At 41.5% G+C, this 16027-nt stretch overlaps 2 protein-coding genes and 2 non-coding genes across 8 annotated transcripts in view; 3 read left to right on the forward strand and 1 right to left on the reverse strand.

Annotated features, from left to right (window-relative positions):
* METTL9 (methyltransferase 9, His-X-His N1(pi)-histidine) overlaps positions 1-16027 on the forward strand; it is a 47091-nt gene that overhangs the window by 28713 nt on the left and 2351 nt on the right. The window lies entirely within an intron of this gene.
* IGSF6 (immunoglobulin superfamily member 6) lies at positions 971-13864 on the reverse strand. The gene is made up of 6 exons (XM_012464717.3): positions 13757-13864; positions 8424-8783; positions 5275-5381; positions 4225-4275; positions 3754-3834; positions 971-2297 (listed from the first exon to the last, which is right to left on the reverse strand). Exons 1-6 carry the CDS (start codon positions 13821-13823, stop codon positions 2238-2240), a joined length of 726 nt encoding a protein of 241 aa, XP_012320140.2. The 5' UTR covers positions 13824-13864; the 3' UTR covers positions 971-2237.
* On the forward strand, positions 2750-2855 carry LOC135269208 (U6 spliceosomal RNA). The gene has a single exon (XR_010337499.1). It is a non-coding gene; the product is annotated as a U6 spliceosomal RNA (small nuclear RNA).
* Positions 2988-3094, forward strand: LOC135269194 (U6 spliceosomal RNA). Its single transcript, XR_010337487.1, has one exon. It is a non-coding gene; the product is annotated as a U6 spliceosomal RNA (small nuclear RNA).

Here is a 16027-nt window from a genome sequence, read left to right on the forward strand (position 1 = left end):
AATAAGGTTTGTGTGGGGTGGAGCAAGTTCAGTATGACCCAAGGATAGTTTGCAAAAAGGCCTTTGATTGTATAGTGTAGCACTCAGTAAATATTGTTGGCACCTGAAATCAATGGCTGTACATTCCAAACCAATCTGAAAACTATTTCCTTTCGGTGTGGGTTTGGTTTAGTTGTTAATTTGTTTTGAAGTTTGAAAATAAATACTGTTGGCAAGATAGATGAATAAATGCTTGAATACTGTGTATACACCAGATATTCTTATATATGACCTAGAGGAATATAACTCTTTGGGAAAGTATATGCCATACTTGAGCTTCAAAATCAATCTTTGAAACACAGTTTTTGCTTACAGTGGGAAAGGCATATTGTGAGAAAATACTAGTTTATCTTAGGGATTTTGTCTCCTGATTAGTTACACAACAAACAGTGAATTTTCAGCCCTGGAATTCAATTCAGTACCAAAATGTAATGACTCCCAGAAATGAAAAGTAAATGATCGAATTCAACACTTCTGTTCTCTTGATGGTATTAGTGCTTGCCTTTTTAGCAGTCTGGCTTAGAAGCTTATTATTTTACCAGAGCCAGTGGTCTCAGAGTAGGGAAGTATACACTGCAGAGTGCCCAAGACAGTTTGTTTTGCAAAATGTTAGCTTTTTTTATTTGTATTGCTGCTTATGCCATTGTTTAATTTCTATTTTTGTGTATAAGGTACATACGTACATATTCACGCATACACTATACACAAAACACATATGTCTACACACATGTGCACTCACATGTATACACAGATACACACAAATAAAATGAGGCTCCATGCTCCTTCCTCTCCTCTGTCCATTTTTCTGGGCACATATGATCAGGAAAAGTTTGATATCACTGATTTCAGCCATCAGTGCAAAAACACTTTCAAAGGAATCTTAAAGTATTTTAAAATTCTAAGTTTTCAAAAGAATACATCTTAGGCAATGCCAGTTTAAAAGAAACACTTTAATGACATAAACATAGTAGTATGTAAGGTTATAATTTGTGTTTAATAATACTGATACTTGAGTTCTTTAGATTTTTTATACCAAAGTAGCTTTCAAAGGACAATTTATATCATGTTTTCTTAGTGAAGTGGTCATGAATTCCATAAATATCCTTGCTGTACCTTGCCTCCTATTGACGTTTATCTCCTAAATTGGTTAAAAATCAGTATTACAAGTGTACTTGTAAAGTAGACGTGTTGCCCACACCTTCCCTCATGCTGCTACTTGGCACAACACTGACATCTAGAGTCAGTTGTGGCTTATTTGTTCTGAAATTTCCTCTGTTTAACCTTCAGCTTTGGATTTTCTGTATTTTGGCTTTTATGTTCTTACTCTAGTCACTGTTCTGTTCTCATTTTGCTAGTAGCATGATGTAAGTTACTTTGCATACCCTGGCAGGCAAGCTACCCCATTGCCCCATGACAGCATCAGAGGAAATAACTTTCACTAAGGTGCTTTTCAAAATGAATGTCTCTAACTCAAATTTTGTCACTTTGCTCCCTCTCAACTAATTTTAATCGTCCCATGATTTCCACAAACCATAAAGATGATTCTTCCACTCAAGACTGAGGCATATGGTTTAGCTTCAGATCTTCAGGATGGCAGTCATCACACATCTCACGTTGAATGAAACAAACTCAGGATACGTGTTTAAAATAGGATTTTTTTCTTGGCATATTTGGAAGGTATTTTTCAGTTGCATTTTGTTGGGTTTTAATATATATATATATTTTTTTTTTCGAGACGGAGTTTCGCTCTTGTTACCCACGCTGGAGTGCAATGGCGCGATCTCGGCTCACCGCAACCTCCGCCTCCTGGGTTCAGGCAATTCTCCTGTCTCAGCCTCCTGAGTAGCTGGGATCACAGGCGCGTGCCACCGTGCCCAGCTAATTTTTTGTATCTTTAGTAGAGACGGAGTTTCACCATGTTGACCAGGATGGTCTCGATCTCTTGACTCGTGATCCACCCGCCTCAGCCTCCCAAAGTGCTGGGATTACAGGCGTGAGCCACCGCGCCCGGCGGGTTTTAGTATTTTGTTAATGACTGTTAGTTGTAGTTTCCTTACATGCCGGCATCCTTCTTCGTAGCCAGTTGTCTTTTCTGTTTACCTTTATTTTTTTTTAAGACCTGATGATATATGTTCATTAATACTGCCATAGCTCCTGCAGTTGGATTTTCAGTGAGTTAATTGAAAACTAAAACATTTCTATGGTCTTTCATAGTTGGAAAGTGCTCTTCTGTTTTCACAAGTGTTGTTATCTTTCTCCTGCAATAATAAATAGAAAGCCATGTTTAAAGTTATGTAACCAATGAAGCCACCCACCAAGCAACATGCAAACCACCAGGCCATCTTGGATTCTGGGTCCTGTGCCCATTCAGTAATCTTAAAGGTCAGGTTGCCATTTTCCCCATCTGTTTTTAGAGTAGGGTGAGGGAACTGAAAAATATTTTTCTTGTTTGGATGCTATTGTCAAAATCCTGGCTGGGAACTTTACAATTCTCACTTCTAGGACTGCCTGCAGCCCGCATACCTTGGCCTTGTTGTTGAAACATGTCCCAGCCTCAGAAAGAACAGTAATTTATAATTACTCAGTGTGGCACCTTAGTAATTAGACTATTTATCACTTTTATGTATCCACATATACACTGGAGGATGAAACGACTACTTAGACAATATTCTTTCCTTGGCAAAAATCCTTTGTAAAAGTTAGATTTTTAGTGCTTGTTTTGGCAGCACATACACTAAAATTGGAACAGTATAGAGAAAGTTATCATGGCCCTTGCGCAGGATGATGCACAAATTCGTGAAGCATTCCATGTTAAAAAAAAAATTTTTTTTAAGTGAAAGTTGGACTGAAGAAAAAAACTACCCTATTCAGTCTCCTGTTGCATTTGCCCTCTTGGCTGCTGTTTAAGAGGAAAATACGTTTACTAGTGTGTCAATTCAGCTTATTTTGTGCTAGCTTTGGCAGAACATATACTAAAATTGAACTGGTACAGAGAAGATTAGCATGGCCCCTGCACAAAGATGACATGGAAATGTGTGAAGCGTTGCATAAATTTTAAAAAATAAAAATAAATTAACCTTATTTTGTATACATTTAGCTTATTTGAGCTATCTCATTTTGCATCGTGGAATCAAAGTATCTGTTCTCCTGAAGCTAAGACAACATCGTGTTTGAAGAACCTGTTTATATAAGACTTAAAAAAAAAAAATACTGTCAGATGTATTATAGATATGGATGTATTCTTCTTTTCAGTTCAACTCCAGACACTCATTTTTTAATATCATTAGCTGCGTCATTTCTAATGTGAATTTATTTTTGCCTTATAAGTAACAAGTAATTGTTTTTATAATTTGACCCACAAATGTTTGCAATATCTACTTAACGCCTACCACTGCATGCAGGATACTATACGGAGTAGCTTTTAATCCATCCTTTTAAAGCATCGTTGTGTGTATCAAAAACATTGCTTGTGTCCAGTATGTTTCCGAAAGTTTCCATGGCACTCATCTGCCAGCCTGGGGCTATGTAATATTGTATCAGATGCCTTTTGTTATGTATTTATTAAAACAGGTTCTATATAAAAATGCATTTCATGTGCAAGTTCCCTTTCAGAGTCTTCTGAAAGGTTATTGACAGCTCCTTGGCAGCTTAGTTTTTTCAAACATGCTATTTGTATTACATTTTTGTGTGTGTGTGTGGACATTTTACACTTACAGGTTGCTGGTTTGTTTCCATATGTCTCTTATGGTATAGTTCTTGAGCAATTTCCTGAAAAATACGCCGAGCACTCTTCTTCTATAAAGACAATGAGAAAAAAAAAATCTTTCCTTTGGGAATTCAAGCGATGATAACTGCACATCATCAGAACTTTTCTTGCTTTATTGCCATCAGTCTTAAAAACTATGCCCTCCCAACACATGTATGCCTACCGTTATCTCTTTTGTATTTGAGTACTTTAAATAGAATTTATGGTTGAGAACTGTCCAGTTTAAGCCACAGTTTACCACTTGAGATTATTTTGTCATTGAGTTTCTCAGCAATAGGAAACAGTATCTGTTGATTGAAAGTTACCTTGATATTCTGTTGAAACTTTAAATATTTAAAAACTTAAAATTCTTCAACCAGTTTTGAAATAGTTACAACCAGCCACAGTGTAAAAAATATTTTGCAAGTGTTGGTCTGTACCTTTTGTAAGTCTTCTTTTGTTTCTTTGTTTCTTAGAGGATTGGATTTTGACTGCCAAGAAAAGAAGGAAAGTCTATGAAGCATTTTATGTCCTCATAACAATGGTGGCAGATATCTCATGCCCTAATAAGATTAAACTGACTTAATACTTAAATGATAGTGAGTTAGAGTTAATAATTTTTACATCATTTCCAAGGTGCTTTTATTCCATTAAAAAATAATGGAACAAACTGATGTGGATTGTAGGATTTATAGAAATCCTAACATAATGTATACATCTCTTTTCTTATACGCACAGCCAAAAGGCATTCTTTCTCAATAACTTTAGGCCTTTTTGAAGATTTTAAGGCTGCTTTTCATCTCTTCATCAACCCATTTTTATTATTAAAGACCGTTTTGGCCAGGCGAGGTGGCTCACGCCTGTAATCCTAGCACTTTGGGAGACCGAGGCAGGTGGATCATGAGGTCAGGAGTTTGAGAACAGTCTGGCCAATATGGTGAAACCCCATCTCTACTAAAAATACAAAAAATTAGCTGGGTGTGGTGCGTATGCCTGTAGTCCCAGCTGCTCAGGAGGCTAAGGCAGGAGAATTTGCTTGACCCCAGGAGGCAGAGGTTGCAGTCAGCAGAGATCACGCCACTGCACTCCAGCCTGGGTGACAGAGCAAGACTCCATCTCAAAAAACAAACAAAAAACCATTCTTAAGGCTTTAATAGATAACAGTAATATCTTCATACCACCTCCCCTCCCCTCACCCCTACAGCAGAAAGATAGTCTAGCGGATGGTTCTCTTCTTAATCCCATGTTACTGGGCTTTAAAGAGAAAACACTGTAAGTTGTGTCCTCTGGCTTATACTTTCAGTGATGAGAATGTATGATGCCTTCTTCCACAGACCTCTTCTGCAGGTGATGTTCCTCCCTACAGCTGCACAGGAAAATATTAGATGAGCTCTTGCTGAGGTCCATAACTTGTGGAGAGATAGAAATTGTTTTTCTTTTGATAATATTCAAGGTTATAAAGACATCCCATGCAAGAAGGTTTGACTTACTTTGGAGAGGAGTATGAAGGCCACGCATACACCAGTCACATAGACAGAGAGCAGTGATATAAGAGCTGTCAGGACACTCCACAGTTCCTTGCTGATAAGCTTAATTTCTTAATTACAAAAACAGAAAGAAGCACAGTCTCTATTAAAGCCTATTCTTGCAAATGCATGTATAAAGTATTATAGACACTGCATGTTAGAGGTGAAATGTGAACTTACTCTGCTTGCCTATTCATATAAAAACTAGACCTCAAAAGGTACTCAAGTATGTGATTGTTAAAGCCAGTTCATCAGTTCTTTAAATGTATTATGCCAAAAATGTTACTGGTTTTTAAAAATTAAAAAAAAACTCAACCAACCATCTGTCATATTGGTAAGCATCGCTTTTTAGATAAAGCCTCATTTGCGCTCGCTTTGGCAGCACATATACTAAAATTGGAAAGCATCATTTGATGTTAGATAAACATTTCCAGACAGTTTGTTCAAGGGCATCTAAAATCTCTTTTGGTAGAAATGGTTTTCCAGGATCATCAAGAGTCTGCCTATGTGGTTAAGATATTTCCACATGTATTTGTTAAGGAAAATATTTATAACCTTGGAACTAGTACACACAGCCAGAGTCTGTCTGTGAAAGAATCTGGGAAGGCCATACATTGAGGAGTGCAGTGCTCACTGCATGCTTAAAAGACAGGCACTTTTGCTGCATGTGTCCTTCCTGCTTTATGATAATATTCTGGAAATAGAGTTATTGAATCCATTTTCACATTCTGAATTTCTCCCTCTTTGCAGAAATTGTCTTGTTCTCTGGGTAGAGATTAAGTAACATGCTGTGTCTTCAATTACCTGACTATTTGGAGTACAAAACACAATTAGATTTGTATTTACTGTCTGAATAGCCTGTACTTTCCAACTAAATATCCCATAGATGAGACTGGACACGGTGGCTTATGCCTGTAATCCCACCACTTTGGGAGGCTGAGGCAGGCAGATTGCTTAAGGTCAGGAGTTCGAGACCAGCCTGGCTAACATGGTGAAACTTCGTGTCTACTAAAAATACAAAAATTAGCTGGGCTTGTTGTTGGGCGCCTGTAATCGCAGCTACTGGGGAGGTTGAAGCAGGAGAATCACTTGAATCCGGGAGGTGGAGGTTGGTTGCAGTGAATTGAGATCATGCCACTGCAGTCCAGCCTGGGCGACAGAACAAGACTGTCTTAAAAAAAAAATTTCCATAGATGCTTATCCTGTGAATGCAGTTTATGCAGCATGTGTTTTTATTTGTGAAACCAACAAATTAACCACATCTATACAACTTAAATTAAAAAACTTCAGTGCTAAATTAGGAGCTCTGTAGAAAAGATAGGAAGTTGCCATGTCTATCTTAATTAACACTTTCACTTCTGCTCATAAAGAAGAATTTCTGTACATAAGCCTTGCTGTTTTTGAGACCCTCTTACAAGCCGTTTTTCCTTTTACTAACGTTTTTAGAAGGCTAATGCAGTGAGACATACAAATTTCTAAAGCTGTGTGTGTAATGTCAGTAGCTAACATTTGTTATTTTCTATATGCCAGGAACTATTAAATGCTTTATGTGGCCAGGCGCAGTGGCTCACGCCTGTAATCCCAGCACTTTGGGAGGCCGAGGCGGGTGGATCACGAGGTCAAGAGATCGAGACCATCCTGGTCAACATGGTGAAACCACGTCTCTACTAAAAATACAAAAAAAAATTAGCTGGGCATGGTGGCGCGTGCCTGTAATCCCAGCTACTCAGGAGGCTGAGGCAGGAGAATTGCCTGAACCCAGGAGGCGAAGGTCGCAGTGAACCGGGACTGCGCCATTGCACTCCAGCCTGGGTAACAAGAGCGAAACTCCGTCTCAAAAAAAAAAAAAATGCTTTATGTGCATTAATTAACTTGTTTATAATTTAGCTGACAGGCGAGAATAAACTAAGGTTAAATGACATTTGAATATTAAAAGCCCATTAGAACCCTAGTGGTTTAAAAGCAAGGATTATAATACTGGATGATCTCCCTCAGAGTCCTATTTTAGAATAGAAGGGCTGGTTGATTTTGAGTTCATGTTTTAATGATCTCAGTGCTCATCATACCAGGGTCCTTTCTAGGGGAAGAGACCCCAACAAGGCAAGGAGTTGCTGCTTTTCTCTCTCTCTCTTTTTTTTTTTAGAATCATGTAAAGCTTTTTCTCTGAAATTCCTTTTTTTTTCTCTGAAATTTCTTAATCTCAGTCTTCTCAAGGGAATGACTTGGTGAAATTACTGATAGGATTTACCTATGTTTGATGTCCTTGCTCAGGTGAGGAATTGTCATGGGTTTTACTAGATCTTAGGAAGTGATGTCCAGGCAGAATGGGAAAGCTCAGAGATCCCTGAGTAGCTTCTCTCCAAATCTGTGCTTATTCTCCACGTTGCATATTTTCTCTGGGTCCAATTTATTGATCACTTATGCTTCTCTAGCGCTTTGTTCTAGATGGTGCATCACCAGACCAGTTCCTGAGAAAGCTGATAGTTACTCACCACAAGCGCTTCCCTTTGGACATGGTACTTTACACTAAACCACTGTAATATATAAAAGGGATGAGCATGGCTCATGTGAAGGTTAGCCTTCACTGTGGAGAGAGAATAGAGCACCCAGCATATCACTGACTTCGTGTTAGTGGATGTTTGAAATGAGTTGGAGTAGTTCTTTTATTTTGTTTTATTTTTCTGAGATGGAGACTTGCTCAGTCGCCCGGGCTGCCTTCGCCTCCTGGGTTACAAGGGATTTTCCTGCCTCAGGCTCCCAAGTAGCTGGGACTTCAGGTGCATGCCACCATGCTCGGCTAATTTTTGTATTTTGAGTAGAGATGGGTTTCATCATGTTGGCCAGGCTGGTCTTGAACTCCTGACCTCAAGTGATTGGCCCGCCTTGATCTCCCAAAGTGCTGGGATTACAGGTGTGAGCCACCGCGTCCAACCAGTTGGGAGTAGTTCTTTAGTCCAAAACTCATGGTGACTTGTGCTCAGATCACACCCTTTACTGGCTAAGGTATCCACTTAGCAAATTTATCTCCTGATTTCTGCATGTGAGTGAGGTAATGATTTTACAGGTCTGAACAAGATGCAATGATACACTGAAATAAAGCCTCGCTGACTGACCTCTTACCACCAGTGTGGTCCCTCCTCCGGTCTGCTTAGCTCTCGCTTCCATTGCACTGGGGAATGCTATTCCACAGATGTAAATTGCACTGTCATTTGAAGTCACTCTGTTTACAGTGAGGGAAACTTGGTTTTCTGTGGGTGCTTCCCTCACTGTGAACTTGTCTGCCTCGCTTTTGCACCCGTCCAGGCACAGGTTCTCAGGCTGGTGAGCGCCATAGCGAAACCACAGGTGTGTCGGTCTCTCGGAAGGGCATCCGGTTGCAGAGAAGGTACACGTTATGGTGACAGCCTCGTGAGTGTAGTCCACTTCTAGGTACTGTGGTTGTGTGACGGAGACAGTACAGGCACCCACAGCACCTGTGGGAGGAAGCAGATGAGTGGTTTAATGGGTTTCTCGCCTCACTTTGCCTGTGCTTTTATTTTACTTGTAATTTTGGGGTAGCAAACCCAGCCATTCTGTTCTTTTTCTTACCTTAATCCCAATGTAAATGAGACTAAAAATAGACACCAGTGGTCTTCACTTGTCCCAACTGCTCCTGTTTTCTGACCTTGACCTGCTGGGTCACATGATGTCTGTTCACTGACACGAGGCCAGCCCTAGAGAGGCTCCAGGGGAACAGAGTCCTGCGCAGAGGTGGCACCATATTGGAGTCAGAAGTTTGGGGCGTCTGTGACTCTTTCTCCTTACAATCTTTCCTTCGATCCAATCACTTAATCTCCCAGCATCCTCCCTCATCCGCACCCTGGCCTTCCCGGAGTGCTGTGTTCAGTGCAATAACCTGTGTCAAAGCTCCCCAGACAAACGCTGCTGCTGCCGCTGATGGAGCCCATGAGCAGCAGCGATGTTTGTGCTTTGTGGGAGTTGGGATTGCCAGGAATTCATGGCTGTTCACAATTGTACCTTTGTGAGCCTGGTGTCCCTTTGGGAAACATGATAAAAGGCAAGATGTACACCTGTGGAAATGCAGCCCTGGCTTAGCCTGCCATGTCTTCGATTACTGAGCAGGGACCAAATGAGCTCGCCAGGCCATGGCTAAGCAGATTTGTTTTCTTCCTGGCATGTGTGTGCTGCTTTGTAGGCCCTTGTAGCATTTATCTTATTTAATTAACAATATTGTAAATAGCGCAGACTTGAGTTCAGATCCTAGCTCTGCCTCTTCCCAGTATTATAATCTCAGCATCTCAGTTTCCTCGTTAGCAAATGGGGATAGTATTATTGACCTCATGCGGTTAGTGTGACATTCAAGACGATGCCTAGGGAGTATTTACCTGCCTAAGCTATAGTAAGTATTTAATAGAAGGCAGTGATTGCTGCTGCAGCCATCACTGCAACTGTTCCCACAGTGTCAGGTGGCTGTTTGAGAGATGGTTGTGGACATCTGTCCGCAAGGTGTGTTCACAGAGCTGGGATTAGTCACCCAGTCCAGTGCACTTTCCAACGTGCGGTGGTCTTCCAAGTTATGAGGATTGAGTCCCCCACCTTGGCCTTCATATCCCAGGCATGTGAAGGTGGAAAGCCACTCAGGTGCACAAATGGAAAGACCCGCCCTAAACCCTTCTTGCAGCAGGGGTGGCCATAGGTAAAACAGTATTGGTTGAGACAAATTGGAATTTGTCAAGGTTTTGGTCTGACTTCAGCCTGGTCGTATGTTCCCCAATGGTTCTATTTGTGTGAATTTGTCCTTTGCTACTGTAAATGAAATTGAAAAGTCATTCCAAGTGGCCCGATGCTTAACTTTAAGACAGGGGCTTTTTTCTCTTAGTGTTTCTCTTATGGGTCCGTATTCATAACAGCAGAGGAATTAAAGTTAGAATCATGGCATTTGTGATGCGAGTCTCTTCTCACCAGGTTTTTTGTTTGTTTTTGTTACTGTTTTTAAATAGAGTCTCTGTCTCCCAGGCTGGAGTGCAGTGGTGCAATCACGGCTCACTGCAACCTTGACCTCCTGGGTTCAAGCCATCCTCCTGCCGTAGCCTCTCAAAAGTAGCGAGGACTACAGGCACTTACCACTGTGCCCAGCTAATTCTTGTATTTTTGATAGCAACGGGGTCTCGCCATGTTGTCCAGGCTGGTCTCGAACTCCTGAACTCAAGCAATCTGCTTGTCTTGGCCTCCCAAAGTGCTGGGATTACAGTGATTGTGTCTGGCCCTCTTCTCACCATGTTATATTTTGGTATTTATGCCATGTGAGATGAGCTGGGAGCTCTGTGGTGACCTGATAAATGCAAACCAAACAAGAGGGTACAATCACCTGGAGGAGGCCTGCGGGCTTCTCAGAGCTTCGGGTCTGCGGGAGACCTAGCTCAGCTCCGTCTCCAGCCGAGGGGACTGGATCCTCTCTCAAGTGTGAGAAATACAGCCTCATGTCTCCTGCCCAGACTCAAGCACCTTACAAGTACAGTAAAACATTTTATAGTATTTACTGACTAGAAATTTAAAATGGAATTGGGTCTGCCAAAACTTAGCAAGGTTAAGCAGTGTCTCGATCTCAAGTCATCTTTCGGATAATTATTTTTAAACAGTAGATGATTCCATTATTTACACATTATTTTTATTTTTATTTTTGAGATAGGGTCCCACCTTGTCACCCAAACTGGAATGCAGTGGTGTGATCTCAGCTCACTGCAGCCTTTGCCTCCTGGGCTCAAGCAGTCCTCTCACCGCAGCCTCTGGAGTAGCTGAGACTACAGGCATGCACCACCACACCTTGCTAATTTTTTTTTATGTTTAGTAGAAACAGGGTTTTGCCATATTGGCCAGACTGGTCTCAAACTCCTGAGCTCTAACAATCTATCCACCTCAGCCTTCCAAATCAGATAGTGCTTTTAAAAGGGATCTAAGGAGCCAGGTGTGGTGGTGCGCCCATTAGTCCCAGCTATTCAGGAGGCTGAGGCGGGCTGCTGATTGAGCCCAGGAATTCCAGGCTCTGATGCCACCACTGCACTCTAACCTGGGCAGCATTGTGCGGCCCTGTCTCAGAGGAATAGAGGCTGGGCGTGGTGGCCAGGTAAGGTGACTCATGCCTGACTCATGATAGAGGCTCACGCCTGTAATCCCAGTACTTTGGGAGGCTGAGGCGGGCAGATCACCTGAGGTCAGGAGTTCAAGACTAGCCTGGCCAACATGGTGAAACCCCATCTCTACTAAAAATACAAAAAATTAGCCAGGGGTGGTGGCAGGTGCCTGTAATTCTTAGCTGCTCGAGAGGCTGAGGCAGGAGAATTGCTTAAACCCAGGAGGTGGAAGTTGCAGTGAGCCGAGATTGTGCCACTGCACTCCAGCCTGGGTGACAGAGTGAGACTCCTGTTTCAAAAAATTAAAGGTTGGGGGGAGCTGACTTTTAACACTTTTCTTTAAAAACTGGTAGTATAGGATAAAAACAGGTATTTGTAACTTTGGAATTTCCTATCTCTGCTTATTTCTACCTTCTTCCCAATTAGTCTGAGTGTGGGAGAATACCAACTGCAGTGGTTTCCTATGTGAGCAGGGACTTGTGACAAAACTGCAGTTCCCTCCCCCGACCACTTAGGCAACATATTAACAAAAAAGAGAAGTTTGGATATGTCACACCACAGCCTGCACCTGTGAAAAATTTCTTTTAAGAATCCTCATAGTCTAGGATTTGTTTTTTAAACACTGTATCCAATGAAAAGGTTGAAGATTTATTTCCTTGGTGGAGGGAATAAAAAGATTATTTTTATTATTTTAAAAAACTGGCCAGGTGAGGTGACTCATGCCTGTAATCCCAGCACTTTGGGAGGCCGAGGTGGGCAGATCACGAGGTCAGGAGACTAGCCTGACCAACATGGTGAAACCCTGTCTCTACTAAAAATACAAAAATTAACTGAGCGTAGTGGCATGGGCCTATTATCCCAGCTACTCAGGAGGCTGAGGCAGGAGATTCACTTGAATCCAGGAGGTGGAGGTTGCAGTGAGCTGAGATCATGCCACTGCACTCCAGCCTGAGCAACAAAGCAAGACTCCGTCTCAAAAACAAAAACAACAACAAAAAAACAACAGACCATATTGAAAGTAAGTAGAAAACTAATTCTTGACATTTAAACAAAGCTGTCTATCTAGTAAGTAAGAAGTAAGTAAGTGTCTTGCTCTATTGCCTAGGCTGGAGTGCAGTAGCACAATCACAGCTCCCCTGCAACCTCAAACTCCTGGGTTCAGGTGGTCCTCCTGCCTCAGCATCCCAAGTAGATGGGACTTCAGGTGCATGCCATCATGCCCAGCTAATTTTTTTATTGTGTAGAAATGGGGGTCTCATTATGTTGTTCATGCTGGTCTTGAACTCCTGGGCTCAAGCTCTCCTCCCACTCTGGCCCCAAAAGTGCTGAGATTACAGACGTCAACCACTATGCCCAGCCTAAAGCTTTTAAAAAAAATTATTATTATATTAGGTTTCAAATTTCTAACATATCGAAGTAGCAGATAGTACAGTCATCCCCTGCCATCACATGGCTTCCACTCAATCTTGTTTTTTTCTCCTCCCACCTACTTCCTCATGCCCATATTATTTTAGAGCAAATCCCAGCCATTATATCTGCAAATATCTTTCAGAATCTATCTCTAAAAGATAATTCTTCTTCTTTAAAATAATGCTAATTAAAACAGTCTATGAAAGTAATATATACTTATTAGGAAATAAAACAGATTATTAAACATAGAAGCAAAAAGTCACCCGTAGTCCTTTTGCCTGAAATAACCCCCATTAACATTTTGATATATTTCTTTACAGATGAGAAAAAATTATTTTAAGAACTTTGCCCCGTTCCCTGCCCTATAATCCAAATTGTGTGGGAAAATCTGAGATTATTAGATGCAATGAAAATACTTTCTCTTTCATAGATGAAAAACAGGGGTAGGCAGAATTTTAAAAATATATTATGGGATGGCTATTCTCTATAGGAGTCGTGGCAGTTTTTTCTTAAATGAAAAGTACTTTTATAGAAATTGTTCTTTGAAATTATTCAGCAAATATTGTTTAATGCTTTCTATGTGCACATCAAGTTTGTATGGCAATTAAATTGTTGATGACTTGTACATATTATTTTAATAATATTTTCAACCCTTTGTTTAGTCAGATCATCTCCAAAGCAGCATAATAGCAAAGAGACTTTTCAAGGTTAATATGAAACTTTTTCTCAGCTGTTTTTTTAATTATCTATTTCTTAGGGGAAAAAGGAAACCTATCCCCTTAGGCAATTTCCACAATGTTATACATTTAAAAATTAATCTGAAGGAGCTTAAAATATAAACGCATTAGGTGAAAAATAGCAAGTGATTTAAATAAAATGAAGGAGGAGAAGAAAACGAACCTTACCGACATAAAATAGAATGAGATTGGTTTGCAGATGGCGAGCGAGGTTGCTTCTGCTCACAGTCCCCATTTTTGTGTGCTGGGGTGGGTTGGGGTGTGTATTCAAAAGGAAAGTTGGCTTTCTTTTTTTCAGAAGGGAAGAGCTGAAGAGAGGAACCTCTTATGAAGCAACCATAATCAGGAACTTTTTGAAATTGTGTAAGGATGGTTTGTAACTCAGCTTCACCATTTGACGTTGAGATTTTGACATGGAGCACATTTAGAAATGTGCGTATCATTTTTTTCCATGGATTTTACAGTCCTCATAGGTATTAGATGTTCTTGGATTTTGATTTACACGTAGCACATATTCCCAGGAAGAAGGAGTGTCGTTTGACAGACAATTCGTACTTGGATTTTTTCAGAACAGTTCAGTCACTGTCCAGGCTACCTGCTGTGGGTCCCACTCTGGGCCAGTAACTGCTGGGAACAAAGAAAAAGCAGAAGGAGAAGTGGCTTTAGGTAGAGACAAGAGAAAAGTTAGTAAACAACACATTCTAGTGCAGCGAAGAAATAAATTGTCTTTTATTAACTAGTTGTATTCCAGTTTTGAATCCAAAACACCTTCCTCCCCCCCGCCCCTTTTTTGAGACAGGGTCTTTTTCACTAAGGCTGGAGTGCAGTGGCAGGGTTGTGGCCCTTTGCAGCCTCAGCCTCCTGAGTAGGTGGGACTACAGGCGTGCACCACCATGCCCAGCTAATTTTTATTTTTTTGTAGATTGTATGTTGTCTAGGCTAGTCCTGGCCTCAAGCAACCCTCCTGCCTTGGCCTCCCAAAGTGTTAGGATTACAGGTGTGAGCCACCCTGCCTGGCCCAGAGACCCCCTTTTAATGTGTTGAGAAACAAATATGTGGGCCCTCTGTCCTCCGTGCCTCTCCCCCGACGCTTAGCGGTGATTGAGTAAGGCTCTTCTTTGTAAGCAGCAGAAACAGACTCAGGCTGACTTAAGCAAAAGGAAATTTATTGCAAGCATTTGGGGGTAGCTCCTAGAGTCACTGGGAGGGCTAGTGAACCTTGTGTGGGATCTACAGCCAGGAAGAATGCCCCAAATCACAGTTAACAGGTCTAAGAGCATGCTGCTGCCACTGCTAAGCACTGGGTGCCGTCAGCCCTGTCGTCAGCATCCCTCAACCACTGCCCCGGCCCCTTGGTCTCACTGCCATTGCTCCACTCCCAGAGATGGAGAAGCTCATGTCCCCACTGCTCTGGGTCACTGGCTCTTCATTCCAGGGCTCTGGCAAGTGTGCCTGGCTCAGACTGCGTGCCGGTGCTTCAGCTGCCTGGCAGGCCAGGAAAGCTGGCTCCCAGGCCTTGCCTCTGTCCCAGACTCTGGACAGGCAATTCCCCAGACACGGGAAGAGCGTCATCTACGCCACTGAAAATTATGGAAAAATCTCTCCACCGTGGTGTCTGTGCCTTTGGCATCTGCTCATGATATATTTTCTCATTAACAGAAAGTTATTCTCAGTCTGGTTTTAACACTTCAAAGGATATATGTAGTTTTTGTATCACCATAGCACCTAAAAAACACCCCCAAAGTTAAATATGCTGTCATCTTTGTGTGTTTGTCTGTAGTCAATGCCGGGTTCGTATGTGAATTAGAGGACCTTACCTAATCCCCTTGTCCCCCAGGCATCTCCTGCTCATAGGTTTGGAAATGACTGAAAGAGATTTCTTCTCTAGTCCAAGAAATGCCGGATGGTGCATCCATCCTGGTGTTCCACCTCTCTGGTCCTGGAGCTTAATGTTTATAAACTTGTTCTGAAAAGGCAGGAAATGGGTCAACTTCCCTTGAAAAACTCTTCGATGATCTGTTTGTATAAATTAAAGTCCTTCATGAGCCTATTTTTATTTTCAGCCTAATAAATCTCTCTAGGTAATAAGTTTCATAAGTTTACTACAACCAGTGGTATTTTCTTGCATTTGTCCAAAACCCTCTTTCAAATATTATGTGTTACTCTCTGTTTCAGTATTCCAGCATTTAATGACCAGTTTTCCAAACCTATTAACCATCACATCCGCCAGTTAGCCTATTGGCAGATACTACCCAAAACTGTCAGAGAAGATAACTGTGAGCTTTGGATCCAGACAAACTGGGCTTACATTTCCATACTGACACTCATTAACCTTGCAAGTGTGGGGAAGTTCTTCAGCCTTTCTGAGTCTGTTATTTATCTCTGTGTCCATCTGTCTCAAGGAGTACTTGGGAAGTGTAAAAGGTAACTTACGAAGCC

This window comes from Aotus nancymaae, unplaced genomic scaffold (assembly GCF_030222135.1).
Source record: "Aotus nancymaae isolate 86718 unplaced genomic scaffold, 86718_ANA_hifiasm-v0.15.2.pri h1tg000049l, whole genome shotgun sequence".
NCBI classification, from domain to species: domain Eukaryota; kingdom Metazoa; phylum Chordata; class Mammalia; order Primates; family Aotidae; genus Aotus; species Aotus nancymaae.

Excerpts from the sequence above, each read along its gene's own strand:
- IGSF6 (XM_012464717.3), bottom strand. The coding sequence starts at position 13,823 with ATGGGGACTGTGAGCAGAAGCAACCTCGCTCGCCATCTGCAAACCAAT. Across the intron at positions 4,276-5,274 it reads CCTTCATACTCCTCTCCAAA|TCAAAATCCAATCCTCTAAG; the intron begins GTAAGTCAAACC and ends TTTTCTTGGCAG. Across the intron at positions 3,835-4,224 it reads CAAAAGAAGACTTACAAAAG|AAGAAGAGTGCTCGGCGTAT; the intron begins GTACAGACCAAC and ends TTGTCTTTATAG.